General features: G+C 41.2%; 3 protein-coding genes and 2 long non-coding RNA genes across 13 annotated transcripts; 2 read left to right on the forward strand and 3 right to left on the reverse strand.

Moving 5' to 3' along the window:
• Positions 1-1,105: 1,105 nt before the first annotated feature.
• LOC124194425 (phosphatidylserine decarboxylase proenzyme, mitochondrial-like) lies at positions 1,106-5,342 on the reverse strand. Of its 3 annotated transcripts, XM_046588608.1 has the most exons (7): positions 5,191-5,342; positions 4,562-4,736; positions 2,802-3,073; positions 2,600-2,698; positions 2,319-2,505; positions 2,057-2,233; positions 1,106-1,962 (listed from the first exon to the last, which is right to left on the reverse strand). In XM_046588608.1, exons 2-7 carry the CDS (start codon positions 4,716-4,718, stop codon positions 1,490-1,492), a joined length of 1,365 nt encoding a protein of 454 aa, XP_046444564.1. In that variant the 5' UTR covers positions 4,719-4,736; positions 5,191-5,342; the 3' UTR covers positions 1,106-1,489. The 3 variants fall into 3 exon arrangements, with proteins under 3 accessions (XP_046444564.1, XP_046444565.1, XP_046444566.1); XM_046588609.1 differs by lacking the exons at positions 4,562-4,736; positions 5,191-5,342 and adding an exon at positions 3,725-3,917; XM_046588610.1 differs by lacking the exons at positions 4,562-4,736; positions 5,191-5,342 and adding an exon at positions 3,725-3,904 and having other exon boundaries at positions 2,802-3,048.
• A 194-nt stretch (positions 5,343-5,536) lies between these two features.
• On the forward strand, positions 5,537-11,503 carry LOC124194422 (ataxin-2-like protein). Of its 7 annotated transcripts, none has more exons than XM_046588602.1 (14): positions 5,537-5,745; positions 6,061-6,333; positions 6,442-6,736; positions 6,802-7,079; positions 7,142-7,349; positions 7,425-7,534; positions 7,600-7,724; positions 7,788-8,056; positions 8,129-8,695; positions 8,759-9,246; positions 9,314-9,569; positions 9,663-9,829; positions 9,960-10,230; positions 10,328-11,503. In XM_046588602.1, the coding sequence occupies exons 4-14, from the start codon at positions 6,885-6,887 to the stop codon at positions 10,570-10,572; spliced, it is 2,901 nt and encodes a 966-aa protein (XP_046444558.1). In that variant the 5' UTR covers positions 5,537-5,745; positions 6,061-6,333; positions 6,442-6,736; positions 6,802-6,884; the 3' UTR covers positions 10,573-11,503. The 7 variants fall into 7 exon arrangements, with proteins under 7 accessions (XP_046444558.1, XP_046444559.1, XP_046444556.1 ...); XM_046588603.1 differs by having other exon boundaries at positions 6,081-6,333; XM_046588606.1 differs by lacking the exon at positions 5,537-5,745 and adding an exon at positions 6,392-6,441 and having other exon boundaries at positions 6,122-6,333; positions 6,571-6,736.
• On the reverse strand, positions 11,467-11,880 carry LOC124194427. The gene is made up of 2 exons (XR_006874786.1): positions 11,738-11,880; positions 11,467-11,650 (listed from the first exon to the last, which is right to left on the reverse strand). It is a non-coding gene; the product is annotated as an uncharacterized LOC124194427 (long non-coding RNA).
• A 134-nt stretch (positions 11,881-12,014) lies between these two features.
• Positions 12,015-13,160, forward strand: LOC124194426. Its single transcript, XM_046588611.1, has 4 exons — positions 12,015-12,144; positions 12,214-12,533; positions 12,609-12,803; positions 12,881-13,160. The coding sequence occupies exons 1-4, from the start codon at positions 12,105-12,107 to the stop codon at positions 12,917-12,919; spliced, it is 594 nt and encodes a 197-aa protein (XP_046444567.1). The 5' UTR covers positions 12,015-12,104; the 3' UTR covers positions 12,920-13,160.
• Positions 13,161-13,601: 441 nt separating this feature from the next.
• Positions 13,602-14,415, reverse strand: LOC124194428. Its single transcript, XR_006874787.1, has 3 exons — positions 14,313-14,415; positions 13,773-14,088; positions 13,602-13,689 (listed from the first exon to the last, which is right to left on the reverse strand). It is a non-coding gene; the product is annotated as an uncharacterized LOC124194428 (long non-coding RNA).
• Between the last annotated feature and the right edge of the window lie 159 nt (positions 14,416-14,574).

Below are 14,574 nucleotides of genomic sequence, written 5' to 3' on the forward strand. Positions count from 1 at the left end.
CTCTCTCGACGACAGCTGTTATTTCAAGTCGTTAGTCTTGTTGAGGAAGTTATTGCCTTGCCCCCGTGTGTGTGTGTGTATCGTCATCACACATGTGTCTCTCGTCCTAAATGGGCGAAGCCGAGAAAATGACCGTGGAATTTTGTTTTATTTTCTTTTGAGGGCCCTGCGCATAACAAGTTTGACCCTTTTTCTTTTTCTTTTAGCTGTATGCTAACTTAATGATAGCCCACGACGTTATATAATAGTATTGTTTAAAAAATTGCTTTGGAAAAAGAAAATGTTTCATCCGATTCCCACCCATCGGTTAAACATGTCGGCATGGCGCCTCTTTTTGTTGTTTTTCAAATAGAAGAAGAAAAGTAGAGTTTCCGGTAGTACTACCTGGCCGAACGGTGAGATAGCATAGAAAACGGCAACGCCCCGTGCTGTTGTTGTTCCTGCTGTGCCAGCGGGAGGCCGTTCATCCGTCTTTTAAAAAATGACTCGACCCAGACAAACGCCGCCAACCCAACATTGCAAACTATTACCTACCTCCCCCGGAGCTGACACTCTTGTCGGCTCGTTTTCTCCTTCTCCTTGGAAGACCCAAGAAAAACAAAAAAGGAATTGCCGAAAGAATCTGAAGGGAAATAAATAATGATCGACTATTGCCTCTCTTTAGTGTGAATGACCATGTGAAATGGGAGAAGGAGAAACAGCAAAGATGGAAATCGAAGGTTGTGAGCTGTGTGTGCGTGTGTGGACCGTTGTGGTGGAGATGAGACAGGCCCAAGATGATCGTCGGTGTTGCTCCGAGGGGGTTTGTTACGGTTTCTGGGCTGCTGCTGCTACTGCTGCTTCTTCTTCTTCTTCTCGGTAATGAGAAGAGCAATGAACTTGTAGAGTCGTTCTCTCTTCTAACTCCGCGTTATCTACGAAAGGAAGGGCAAGATGGAAGAGGAAATAAAATACAGACGGAAACAACAGCTGTTGGCTCACGTCGGCACGCCACAACTCTTTAGCAATCATTTTTTACAGAGAATTTTTCAAAGCGGAATAAAATTCTCCCTTGCTTTACTGGTAATTTTCTATTTTTTTTTCAGCTGAAAATACTGTACATAGCCTCCAGAATAGTAACTCTATTTTGGCCTCAATCCTTCAATCACATACGGCAGTAAGTAACACATGGAAGGGAGGGAGCAGCTAGTGATATTTTAGCTTTTGGGGATTTTTTGCGCTGAGGAGAGTTGGGAAAGAAAAATCACACGCCACATAGTGGCGGTTTTGACTCCTTTCGGCGTGAATTCCTAGACGGTTCATGACGACAGAAGGGGCAGGTAATAGACACTCGCAAGCCAAGGGGGGGTAAAATATTCTGTTCTCTTTTCTGTTTTGTGTACCTCCATTTTTTTTTTCAATCAACAATCAACAACACGTAACTGTCAACAGAAAATTATATCAAAAGCTTCTCGTTAAAATAAACAAATTTGTTTTTCCCCTTTCTATACTAGTCTGATGCTTCCGTGGCGGAATGGGTAAAGTGGAGTGACTGGCCCATTCGAATCTTCTCCCCCGGTCGGATTTTGAACTCGAAATCTTTTGGCGCTTCGAAAATGAGAACGATGGTGGACCCGAGATTGAATTCGCCGAAAATTTCGCCTTTTTGGAGCGGGATTTCATCCGAATCTTCTGGGCACATGTAGCGGTCGTAGTAAGGCAAGGGCAGGGCCCACTTTGTGCAGTTGGTTCTCAGCTTCTCGTCGGCGTAGACTCGGATGGAGCCAACGTTAGTGGCGCCAACCGGCGTCATTGAGAAGAAGCCGTGAGCCCATCGCCCAACGTACACCGCCCGCTCGTTGAGGCTGAATAATCCGGCCACCCATTTGGCGATGCTCGGATTGACGCTGAGCAACGCTCCTGGAAAGTGTCGTCTAAAATTGACTGTCCAATCCACCGGCGAATGGAAGCAGTGATAGTCTCCTATTGAACGGGTAAACGGAATTAGAAATGGATGACCTAGACCACTTTGCGGTAATGATAAATTCAGAAGAATTCAACTTCAGCTTATAAATACCTGGGGCTAGGTAGATAACGCAATGGAACAAGTCGTTATCTTTGTTGACGAGAAGTGATTTTTCGTATTCCAACTCAGTCTGGCCGGCGGGTTGGACTTCAGGTCCATTTCGCCAGTATGCTGGACCGAGAAACTCACCCAACGAGTAGCTCACGCCCTTGACCTGTTCCATCATGCCTTTGGGGAAATTTTGAAAAAGGGAATTGATTACTAGTTGTTGATGTAAAAACAAATCGATACGTAATTATGCGACAAAACTCACCGGCCGTGACACGACCAAAGTTGAGCACCGTGCCATCCGACGGGGCAACCACCGAGCTGGCCGGTTCGATCGGTCTAACTCCGCTTTTGAGTTTCCTTCGAAAGAATTCGGCCAAACATGAATAATTTTCCAGATTACCATCGAGCGCTTCCTCCAGGTTGCAGTTAAACGTTCGTGCGTAAAGACCCTGCATTATTATTTGGAAGAAGAAGAAAGAAAAAAAAAAGAAAGGAATGATGAAATCCTGAAATTCATTGCCGGAAGCATAGGGAAATATTTACCAGAATCGGTTGTCGCGCCCAAACCGGTAAATGACGGTTGGTTAACCAACCCCAAGCGCGCGATATGGCCCGGAAAGGGATGATACGATAATAAAGCACCTAATTATAGCAGGCGATAAAAAAAATACAGATCGCAAAAATTAAATGACCATGAAAGAAACCTCTCTGGTTAATCGATAATAAATAGGGTCTTGGTCTATACCTCCCAATCCTTGGCGATAAGTTCTGGCGATTGCTCTGGGTGGGCATTTTTTCTCCGGAATTGTTGAAAGGCGAGGGCCAGCAATCCAATGCCGAAGAAGAACTGGACGTAGACGAAAGGTTTGACGATGAAACGTCTCCAGCGAGAATTCTTGGCGCCTTTGAATGCGGCAGTGGTTGCCGCTGTGGCAGCGATCGTTGTTTTGACATCGCCTGATTCGCCAGTCGACGATGATGACACGCTTCGCCTGAAGATCGACCTCGTTAGTGGTCCTTTAGTTCGAAAAGTGAAAAGTGAAAATGGTACCATTAGAATCGGACAAGAAACGTTTTATATTGAAACAAGTTATTTTTAGCGCGTTTTTTTTTTCGGTTTAGGGTTTGTTTGGGGGTTTAAAACAATCCTCAAGTAGTGAGAAAGAAAAACGTGATTTTCGTGCGAATTGTTGAGATGCGCCACACACCAGTTTCATGATATCCGGTCGAAGCAACTTCGCGTGACGATAGAACGCGTCATCAAACGGTAAAAAGAAAAAGTCAGAAATTTACCAAAAGGCTCTAATGAATATTGTTTGCAATAGGAGATAAACAAAAAGACGTGGCGCAGAGATTGGTGGAGTAATCTAACAACTTCTGCTAGCCGCTGGGCATATCACGCGACCGGGCGGGAACCAATCACGCTAACCCGGCAACCGAAAGTCACTTTTCCGAGTGATGCTTACACAATAGCTAAGTTGGCCTTGAGATTCTGTTAAAGAAAAAGGAAAATCTTTTTCCTATTTCTTAAAAGCAAGTAGTAAACTTTTTGAACTCGCTTAACTTCCCGGCAAACGGATCCTTTCTCCATGACGACGGTTACATCATGATTACACGCCGTCAATGAGTGATCAGTTAAAAAGATTACAAAGAGCCGAGGGAACTAACCTTTCCACCTTGGGGTCCATTTTTTGGGACGGGGGATAGAAGGCCGCCGGAGCCAATGGGTTGCCACTGCCCCCTCTCCTATGGTGCCGGACAAACGCGTTGCTAGAGTCACTTTCATGTTGACGACCTCCGTCGAACAGACCACACGAAACGGCTTCCCCCGAAAGACTGGACTGTCCAGAGTTGTGTGAACAACAAAGGAGGAAAGAGATTTGTATAGGAAATTCAGCTTATCGGTGCTGCTTGGTAGTCGTTGGTGAGTGGGCGGTCTACGGAATGAGAATCAAATCGCATTTCAAATAGGGAGGGAGAGATACGAGAACACACTCAGTCGAGCATACGCAAAAATCATTCAAGTGAATCTTGGCGGATTGAGAATTGCCAAGAGGATTTCACTTTATGGAGAAGCTCTCACTTTCAACAAGTTTCCTTTCTTGTCGCAAAAACTTTTCGTTTACCAACTTTTTCGTGTGCCGTAGCGATTGCTTAATCCGATTTCCTTTTTCTGCAACGGCTTTTTAGTTAAGTTTTTCGATTGACATAACTTCTTTTGTTTTTTTGAAAAACCGCCTTCAGTTATAAAAAGATTTAAATTCGTTGTCGAAACGCTAGTCAACAACCTTTATCTAGCAAGTAACAATCATCCAGGAAGTCTGGAAATGACTTCCTTGGGTCATTCTAGATTTGTTGCGTAACTTTGTCGTTTAAAAAGCGCCATCGAACAAACGGAAATGGAAACGCGCCATTTAGGCTCTTGACACAATTCGTTTTCTTATCGTGTTGATCCCTGATTGAAGGTTGGTAATTATGGAAAAAAAAAAAAACTAACAAGGTTACCTGTTGAATAGCACATGACATTTATGCATCGAACATCTCCGGGCCGCCAGGACGAGGACATCCATTGGTTAGCGTATTTTTGTTGACGTGGGAGGTACACTCGATGAAGATTTACTCGGAAGGCCGTCAAGGGTACACGAACAAACAAGGCTGACATGCTCAAGAACTAGAGAAACTTCCAGAAAAAATTGAGAATATGATAAACAATCAAGGGTCACGTTGGTTTAGAAGATGTTTATCAAAATTTGATGTGTCATGTTGGTGGGTATATTGACGTGTTCCCTAGTGCAATATTCTGAAAGCTAGCATCAGCAAGCAACAACATAGCAACCCAAAAAGTGTTGCTGCAGTGAAAACCAGAATGTTTTGGTTGTAAACCAGTTTCGAAAATTTCCATGTTCATCAAAACTGAGAAATAAAATCAGCAAAAAGAGAAGAAAGCTGACACCAATGTGGAAATGATTAATGCTATGGAAATTGACACTATTTAAAACACGAAAATTGTGTGGTATTGAATGTAGAATCGAGATAAACATAAGAAATAACAAGTAGCAACTAACCATATGAAAACTGCTAACTCAATGCGATCTAACCCATGTTTCAATTTTCTCTAACCCAGTTACACTTACCTTAACGATTCAAAATATATCCAACAAGTAGAAAACGATGCATCAATTTTGATGCTGGAAATTTTTCTCAACTAGAATTCAATTTTCAATCGTCAACATCAGCAGACGACTTAAAACGTGCCTTTCGTTTAGTCCTACCGGCCGACCGACAAGTTCTGTGTAACTGCTGAAAAAATACCCCCATTCGAATCACAAAAATGCTTTACTTAAAAATATATCTAAAGCTTTAGATAATTTATTGTAAATGAATTTCAACAAAGCATAATAAGTTTAATCGTTATGTCGAGGCAACATCGGGTTATCGACTTATCGTGGAGATGTTGTTTAGCAGCACTGTTCTCGTCGTCTTCTTTTGTTTTCAAAAACACAACCTATGGTTCGATGATCTCTGGTTTTTCGTTTGGCTCATTGATGAACTGCTCAGTTTTTTATTTGCATTACAAGGCAAGAGTAGGACTTCTTTTCTCTATTGCAGGTACTAAAGGATTTTATGTGTCGTGCTGAATGTGAATCATGACCACAAAGGAAGACAACAACCATGGACAATTTTTATTGGTATGTATACCTCTGCTGTGCTTGCACTATGTGATTAAAATTTTACTAATTTTTTAAATAATTAAATTTAATTCCAATCTTTGAGATACCTTTGAATTAACTTCTTTCCTTGTTCCAAATTCCATAATACAGAAAGTAGTTGGACAGTGGACAAATAGGCCTGTCATTCCCTACAACTAGATCTTGTTGTGTTTCGTTTGGTCTTGCTTTATGTGATAATTAATGCTGGTTGTAGAGTTGTTTATTTTTGTTATTTTGTATAAAATAAACAAAAAATTTGAAATTTAGCAATATTTCACAATGCCCGTTTATTAGCTTTAGATCTTTACCGCTAGATGACCTAGGAAAGTTGACTAAAAAGCCACCTATGAGACGATTGTACAAGTTTGTTGAGAAAACCCTCGCAACGTCTCATTTGCTACGCGCTTAAAATAGATCCTTCATCAATTCCACATTATCTTCATCGATTCATCTGCGAGAAACGACGGGCATTGAATCATTTCGAATTTTGTGACTGGAAAAGAGTTTTAGCCCGCTGAGAAAACTAGTCTCCAATCGGATTTGGATACCAACTCTTGAGATTCAGAGGTACCTCACTTTTTGGTTCCCCAGTGGTGGCCATATGTATTAGATTCACTGAACATAGGCAAGACACAGAATGACTTCTTGATGGTGGTGGATTTTTCACGTCCTCAGGTCTAAGAACGTTTTCTTTGGCGAATTAAAATTTCTACCCGTTCCTGTGACGGAAAGAAAGCAAACACTACCCCCTACGGAACTCATCGGCCGCAAGTTGAACATTAAGCCTCGCTTTTCTACACGCAGATTTGAACGACAAAAGGGTAACGTCGTGCGTGAAAAACCGGCCCCACACAAATTACTCGTCCGGCTCACGAGATCGCAGACTCTCGTTTCCTTTTCTACCCCGAGTGAGCCCAGAACTCGACCGTCAACGATTTCTTTAGAAACCAGGGAATTGTACATTTTCAAGGTAATGATCAGTTACTGTAATCAATCACCACACAAGTTTTGAGTTGAACCCGTCTTTTCTTACAGGCTGTTATTGGGGTTTTGTTAATTGTATGAGTATTCAAGAGTCTACTTTTCATCGGAAGTAGAAATTCTGGAGGGCAAACACAATGAATAAGTCTAAAGCAAAGATGGGCAAACCCTCCACCCCTCAAAATACATCGGGGAACTGCAATGTTGCTGTAACAAATCGCAACACACCACCTTCTAGAAACAAATCGGACAAAGATATCCCATATGAAGGCATTTACCAGAATTTAAGATTTTGTGAAACAATTACTTCCCTCATGGGGAATACAGTTCAGGTATGGTAAATTGTATGACCTTGTAGTCCACAATTTTAGGTTCAACTTGTTTTGTGTTTCAGATCCAACTTTCGAATGGGAAAATATTTGAAGGAATTTTTAGCACGTTTTCTCCTCAGTTAGAAGTTGTTTTAGAACTGGTTCATACAGTTGACCCCAGCCAACCTGATAAAATTGATGTTAAATCAGTTTCTAGGGAGGTTGTCTTTGGTTCCCAAATGATTGTGATGATGAGCTCCAAAGATGTAGAACTGGACTATGCCACTAAAGGTACACTGCTTCAAATAATGACTGCTTTTGCATAATTCATGCGCACATCACTAATGTTTGAAATTCTTATTTCAGATTTTGCCACTGATACTTCCATAAGCCGTTTTAATGGGCTCAGTGGAGAAAAAGAGCTTGAACCCTGGGAGGGTGATGGTGATGATTGTAACATTTCACTGGATAATGCGGTAATTTAAAGCAATTATTATTGTTTTGTACGCATAAAATTTACTGTTTCTTTTTTAAAATTTAGAATGGATGGGATCCTAATGAAATGTTTGCCAGAAATGAAAAAGTATATGGAGTTCAAACTAGTTTTGTGGAGGATTTGTCACAGTATACGTGTAAACTAGAAAGGAGGGACTCTGCCGAATTCAAGTAAAATTGGATTTTTATCCTCGACAATCGTGTAATCGTTAATTAAGCTAATATTTTTTTTAGGGAAAGAGAAGCTCAAGCATCTATCCTGGCTAATAGTATCGAAGGAAACGCTGTCTCTAAAGCGCATGCGGACCTTGAAAACGCCAGTGACGAAGAAGAAAAGTTTTCGGCCGTGGTAAGACCTAGCCATGAGTCTCGTGAACGCCGTGAGCCCCGAGACTTCCGAGACTTTAGTAATCGTTCGTCTGACCGAGGCGGGAGCACAATGGGTGGCAGCGGAGGAGGTAGCACAACTTCTGCTAATGCCGGCGGAGGTAGTGCCCACAGCTGTACGTAAACAAATTCTGTCTTTCATGCAAACGAACTGCCTTATTAAAGTTTCGATTTTTTTTTTCATGCAGCCAAATATGTTCATCCAAATAAGCGGCCTATTAAAAGCGCCATCAACCAAAACATGGGCAAGATGATGCGCTCGACGCCCCCTCCCCACGGTGCTCACGGAGGACACGCTCACCCCAACCTAGCTCCGAGACATCAGTCGGTAGGCGGAGGAGGTGGTGGTGGAGGTGGATCTTACCACGGTGGCAACAACTACGATGGTGACGGTAGGGGTGTTGGTCACACTTCGCAGTCGCACCCGAACAACTCGGGTCCAGTACACCACGGAGGTGGAAGTTATCACCAAGGCGGGCCACAGCATCAGCCATTCCAAGGATCTTCGCAAGGGCGGGGCTCGTCTTCCGGTCCCTACTATGGTCGTTCCCAAGGACCGCCTGGTGGTTATAATAACAATAAAAATTCTGCTCAACAATCAGATTCTCGCGTTGCGAACGGCGATGAGCGCAAAGTCAACCGCGATTCGGCTTACGATTCGAAAAGCGGTCACGCTCCATCTCATTCACACGCCCCTATTTCCTCGTTGCCACAACGCGATCATGGTCCGAAGGAACAGCGGAAGAACTATGCTGGTAAGCACAATCTTGTGCATTCCGAAGTGAAACAAAACTCTAAAAGTTTCTATCTAAAACCAGGCAAAACCAGAGACGATCAAAACTCGGATCTGAAGAAGTTTAGTCAAGATTTTCGCCTGGCTGAAAACGCCGCTGGGGATGAGAAGAAAGCAACTCCTTCTCCTACTGCAGGAAACCCAGCTCCGGCGCCCAATAAAACAAGTACACCTCCTCCTCCAGCTCCGATTGCGCCCATAGTTTCTCCAGCCCCTGGCGCCGCTCCTGCCTTGACTCCTGCCGCCCCAACCGCCCCTTCAGCTACGCCTTCTGCTCAGCCTGTCCCGGCGCAGCCATCTCGTTCCCCGGTCGTCAGCCCTGTGCAGGTCAACACGACACCTACTCTGGTCACTCCTCCTGGTCCCAGTGTTGGCGCTCCTCGTGAAGCTACTCCTGTGGAAGAAAAAGCAGGCGAGTCCGTAGAAAAGGTGTCAGACACGCTGAAGAAATCAAGCCTCAACCCGAATGCGAAAGAATTTGTGCTTAATCCAAACGCGCGGGTTTTCGTTCCAGTAAGTTTTTCTGTTATCTTCTCGATTATGCATTCAATTTTCTATTAACCCTACTCCATCAACGCAGACTCCTCCTCGGTCTCATACTCCACAGACTCAACAAGGTGGGCAAATGTTGATACCTGGTCCCATGGGCCAACTAGGACCTTCTATGGGAGGTGGTTTGGGTGGTTCGGGTAGCCCGGCGCAAGGTCTTCCGCTAATGCCCGTCGTTCACTACGTTCAGACGAATCCGGGCGGAGTACAAAACCAGGGACCCAACCAAGGTGGTAATCAACCACACTATACAGCCCACAATCCAGGTGGAACACGGTTCCGCAAACGTGAGCAACAGTTTTTTTTTCTCAGCATTTATTTATACAAATTTATATTTTTCAGTTAGTTTTAAATCATTTAATATATTGTTTTTGTTATAGCATCGCCCATGCCTGTGAACCACCGACCTGATTTAGCGTCGTCGATGCATGTAGCCGCCGCAACTGGTCAGCCATTGATGGCGCCTGCTCCGATGGGTGGACCACAGATCTTTTATAATCCGCCGCAAGGCGCTATGATGCAAGGGACACCCCAGCCTTATCCACAGGTAGAGTGGACCTTTCTTTTCTTCTTGAGCTTTCATATTTATCAGTATTGGTCTCAAGTTTGAAAGGGTTTAATTGTCCCGCGGAAACATTATTCACGGGTCGTGACTTCTATACTTTATTTTTGAATAGTTGTACGCGATGCGCTTTGTAGGACCGCAGATGCAAGGCATGATTTCAAATTCATCATATGGTGACACAATGACTACGGGGCACAGTCCGATTTACATGACGTCACACATGTCGCCCGGACATGGCCAAGGAGTTAACAACCAAGGTCAAATGGCTCCTACCCAACAGCAACAGCACCACCATCCTAACTCAACTCCTTCGCCAGCTCAACAGCACTCGATGGCTCAGACTCAAGCCGGAAATCCTCCTCAATTGATTTATCAAACAGCCGGTATGTCACCTAGGATCCAATTACTTCATCCGCAAAAGAAGAAGGAAGCTTCAATATTGAGTCTAACGATTGCTTAATTTTTTTTTTTTTTTTTCAGGAGGACATCACGGACACTCACAAGGTCCCCTTCATAGCCACCATGCCCCCTATCCCATGGTGTTATTACCCCCAGGTCACAGCCAGCTGCCACCGGGCGTTTCCGGGCCATCTGGAGGTCCGGGAGGTCCACAAGGCGTGCAGCTCCTTCCGCTTGGCTCGTCGGCCGCAATGGGCATGCCCATACCTCAAATTCATTACATTCAGCAAGCCCCCGGTAATCAAGCACTTCAACGCTTGGGCTGATTTTGCTTTTAGCAACAAAATAATTAGGAAATTTTTTGAATTCACTTATCAAGTCAAGTACGGCTGGTCGGTCGATTGATTGATAATTTGTTTGAAGGAACAGGTGGGCAGCCTTCCCATATGCAACAATTGGTTCCTCATAATCAATAAGTTGTCCACATACAGATTAACAAAACAAAACAGATATGAAACACAAAAAATTTCAAACCCTATCAAAAGTCTACCTATAAGAATTAAATTCATCCTCCCCTCCATCGATTTTGTTCTCTAGCAGAAGTGAAAAGGGGGAAAGATCACTTCCTCCTGTTCATGAACCGACAGACGACCTAGGCAACTGGTGAAACTGAGTGAACAAAATTTTTTGCAGTGGATTTATTTGGAACCATTGCCATCTGTTTTTGTAAAGCGCCTCTTATTTTTTTTGGCCGTATGAAATAGGTGACAAAAGTTTCAATAGCCCGTCTAATCCGTAACTGACAGAAACGAATAATTTTCTTCATATTTTTCCCATATTTTCTTTCTTGCTCCTAAAATTTTTGAATAATTTCAATCTGTGCAGCTCTTATTGTTTTTTATATTTTTTTTCCAGCTGCCCTTTTTTTTGAGATATCAAAACCCTTTTTTTTTTTGAAAAAAACTATCAAGTTAACATTGGTTGGATTGGAATTCTTCTAAGCCCAATTCAACATTGGAATCAATTAAGATTTTTCCTCTGGAAAAAGTCAACTACCCTACTGAGGAATTATTTATTGAGAATTTTTTTAAAAGATTTTTTTTTGTTTTAAAATAATTTCCCTCTTCATTGCCCAATATCCTGGAAAAAAAAAATTCAAGAACACAGAATTGGCTGAAATTCTTCCCCCTCAAACTACTTTACTGTAGCATTTTCTAATGCAAAGGGAATTAAAAATATATTTGAAGAGAAACAAAATCATCTCTACAGCATTATTTTTCACTCAAATGTTTGAGCATTTTTTGTCTTCTAGTCTTCTCTTGTACTCGAAAGATGGATAACTCGCTTAACATTTGAATAATGGATGCTGGGGACGTGTTTGCTTGAAGAAGTTCAATGATGCTTCTATAAAATTATCAATGGTTTTATGAAGTGAAACATGAAACATGATAAACGTTTATAGGACTAATAGCGTTTAGCAAGAACGATTACCTTAATATTCGAGGATTCATAATAATCCCAGCTAACTCGGCAAATTCCATCAGTTCTCTTTCTTTCTGTGAAAAATTTCGTAAGCTATACATTTTAAATTGATTAAAGTTGCTGGATGATCAAAAGGAAGCTTCTTTTCATTCTATGGTTGGTCTTAATTCATAACTTTTGAATTCAGCACAGCTTCAAGCCACCAAGAATGCACGAACGTCAACGCAACGGTCGACAAGTAGAAAAACAACAAAAAAAGATGACGCTCCTCAATTGTTTTTTTCCGAACGAAACGAAGGTGTTGTCGTCTGCTGCTGTCTGCTAAGTGCTAATGTCATTTTAGTGCTCAGACCTACCAGCGTTTTCAAGTTTCAAAATGAGCAACGGGAATGTGTTGATCGTTCTAGGAAAAAATGGTTATCTTTTCTTTAAATTAGATAAGGAAACAATTGTACTAAATCTAACGTAACTGCTTGTTCTTTCAGGAAGTAAAAAATTTGAACTACAAGTTACCTTTCAAACTACCGTTGGCGAATTGTGTGCTGAAATCGAAAAAGAAACGGATATACCTGTTAACTGTCAAAGAGTTATTTACAACGGACGAGCTCTAAATAATCACGCTGAAGACATGCAAAAAGACCTGCATAATCTAGGGTTAAAATCCCCTGCCAAAGTGCTAGTGCTTGGTAAGAAACCAGATGAAGAGGATGAAAATTACAAATTGATGAAGAAATGGGAGATTTCTTGTGATTCAGTCACAAATCAAGTTAGTAGCATTGAAAAAGACATCCTTGAAATGGAAAGGGTAAAAGACTAAAAGTTCATTAATTCTGTTATTATAATTTGTTGGTTATAAAAGTTTTTTTTTTTTGTGTTTTAGGGGTTTGCTCCTAAGGAATTGTTTGACAATCTACCAAAAGTTGAAAAAAAGATAAACTGTCTAGCAGAAGAATTAATGAAGATTTTGATATCCCTTGATGCACTAAGTTTCAAAGAAGACCAGAAAGTGGCTAGGGCAAAAAGGAAATGTATAATTGATAAAATTCATTCGTTGCATAAAAAATGTGATGAAATGGTAAATATTATATAATTTTGAATTGAAGTATCAGTTATGTCTCATACTCTAATACTCTAAATCATTTTGACACTTAGGTTGCTTCAGTGAAGCAGTTGCAAAGTACAAAATCTTAATGGTGGGTTAAGTAATCCAAATACGGAAATATATAAAATGTTTAATATTCTGCCTTATTAATTATATATTACTATGTAAGCAAATGTTGTGGATTGTAATTACATTTTCATAGAATGGTTAAAAGTGAAAGTGACTCAACGCGCGCGTGTTAAACCGTTCAACTGTTAGTGGTAAACGTCCAACTGTTGGGCCTGAACGTCCATTGAAATGCTAATAATACAATGAATGTATTTAATGTGACTTGATCTCCGTGGCCTAGGCCATAAGGCCAATGCTTTGGCATATTCTTTTTGTTTTGACTGGCGTTTTAATTAGCTTAATGGAGGATAGTTTTCTTTTTAAAACTAAAAATTGGTAATGTACGCAGGTTTTCAAGTCGTTCGAGTTCGAGTCGTCATCATGAAAATGTGGATTAAATTGAACTTGTGTCTTGCCGTAACTATAGATGGCTATTCGAAATCTGTCATCAGTGAGTCAGTCACAGATGGGACTGGGAGAGGTGTTGAACAAACAACAAATACCAAAAGTTCTTTCCTGCTGCTGTTCACTTTTTTTATTGACCAAATTAATATCCACAAAATATATGTAGGTGAATCTGTAACTTTCATAATCTAATCACCATAGTTGATACTTAAACTTCATCCCTGTATTCTAGTTGATTCTAGTATTCTACAATCTACATAATGTGTCCACGAAGCTTGTCTGCTGTCATGTCAAGATCTCATTTAGGTATTGCATCATAGCTGGGTATTGACTTCGCAACCAGATTCTTTGCCATTTGCAATCGGAAAGATCAGTTCAGGTAAGTCAACATTTACTAGACATTTCCATGTAAACTTTCACTATACGTACCACAAATTTCACACTGATGCCCAGCCCAGAGTATTACAGTCGGATGTTACATTTGCTTCTGTGTGTGAAGTTTTTTTTTCCAGTCGAGTTTTTACGGTGCACATTTAGCCACGGTTTGATTTTTGAGTCTTAAGTCTGTAGCTTAACTACTTAAGAATGATTGTGTATTATTATAATTATTCCTTGTTATTATGATTAATACACGCATTTTTTAATCTACTTTGATTTATTTTGTGAAAGCATACCGAAGATCTTTTGCCTTTCTCCACGTGATCGCTGCCGTGTCATGGAGATGCTTCTTCTAGAGGGTCTATTTCTATATTGCAAGACAAAAATGTGATAATAACAGGAAATCTGAGTTGGTTATAATGTACTTTTAAGATAAATCAAGTAGGTTAGTATATTGCTTACATTTTAGTCTACGTATGTGTGCTAAAGAGTCGTACACTCTTACGTTACTTTAGAATGTTTGAAATTAAATTTGATATATTTTCAACATGTTCAAACTGATGCAGTGTTTATTTATCATTTTTCAATTACCATTTTAGAGTTCAAGCTTCAGACGTGCCGGCCAGTTTGCATTTCCTGCACGCTTGAAGGTCACGGTGAAAATTACGTGTAAAACTGTCAATGCGGTGGTGTAGAGGTTGGGTGAGAAAGGTACGTGTTTCATCATTATCAAGCAGGTATAATAGCCACAAGGCTCAGCCATTTGATATTCATTTTGATATTTGTTGTTGTAGACCCATCCCCAGCAACGCCAACCTAAAGAAGAAAAGGCCAGTTTGCATTTTTTTCATGC

This window comes from Daphnia pulex, chromosome 5 (genome assembly GCF_021134715.1).
Source record: "Daphnia pulex isolate KAP4 chromosome 5, ASM2113471v1".
NCBI lineage: Eukaryota > Metazoa > Arthropoda > Branchiopoda > Diplostraca > Daphniidae > Daphnia > Daphnia pulex.

What these genes read in the sequence shown, in the direction of transcription:
- LOC124194422 (XM_046588600.1), top strand. Translation starts at nt 6,885, where the DNA reads ATGAATAAGTCTAAAGCAAAGATGGGCAAACCCTCCACCCCTCAAAAT. An exon ending in TCATGGGGAATACAGTTCAG is followed by an intron (nt 7,080 to 7,141) that starts GTATGGTAAATT and finishes TTTGTGTTTCAG; the next exon opens with ATCCAACTTTCGAATGGGAA. An exon ending in ACGCGCGGGTTTTCGTTCCA is followed by an intron (nt 9,247 to 9,313) that starts GTAAGTTTTTCT and finishes CCATCAACGCAG; the next exon opens with ACTCCTCCTCGGTCTCATAC.
- LOC124194425 (XM_046588608.1), bottom strand. Translation starts at nt 4,718, where the DNA reads ATGTCAGCCTTGTTTGTTCGTGTACCCTTGACGGCCTTCCGAGTAAAT. An exon ending in TGTCATGTGCTATTCAACAG is followed by an intron (nt 3,074 to 4,561) that starts GTAACCTTGTTA and finishes TTCGAACTAAAG; the next exon opens with GACCACTAACGAGGTCGATC. An exon ending in CTTTGGTCGTGTCACGGCCG is followed by an intron (nt 2,234 to 2,318) that starts GTGAGTTTTGTC and finishes ATTTCCCCAAAG; the next exon opens with GCATGATGGAACAGGTCAAG.
- LOC124194426 (XM_046588611.1), top strand. Translation starts at nt 12,105, where the DNA reads ATGAGCAACGGGAATGTGTTGATCGTTCTAGGAAAAAATG. An exon ending in GATCGTTCTAGGAAAAAATG is followed by an intron (nt 12,145 to 12,213) that starts GTTATCTTTTCT and finishes TTGTTCTTTCAG; the next exon opens with GAAGTAAAAAATTTGAACTA. An exon ending in ATAAAAAATGTGATGAAATG is followed by an intron (nt 12,804 to 12,880) that starts GTAAATATTATA and finishes TTTGACACTTAG; the next exon opens with GTTGCTTCAGTGAAGCAGTT.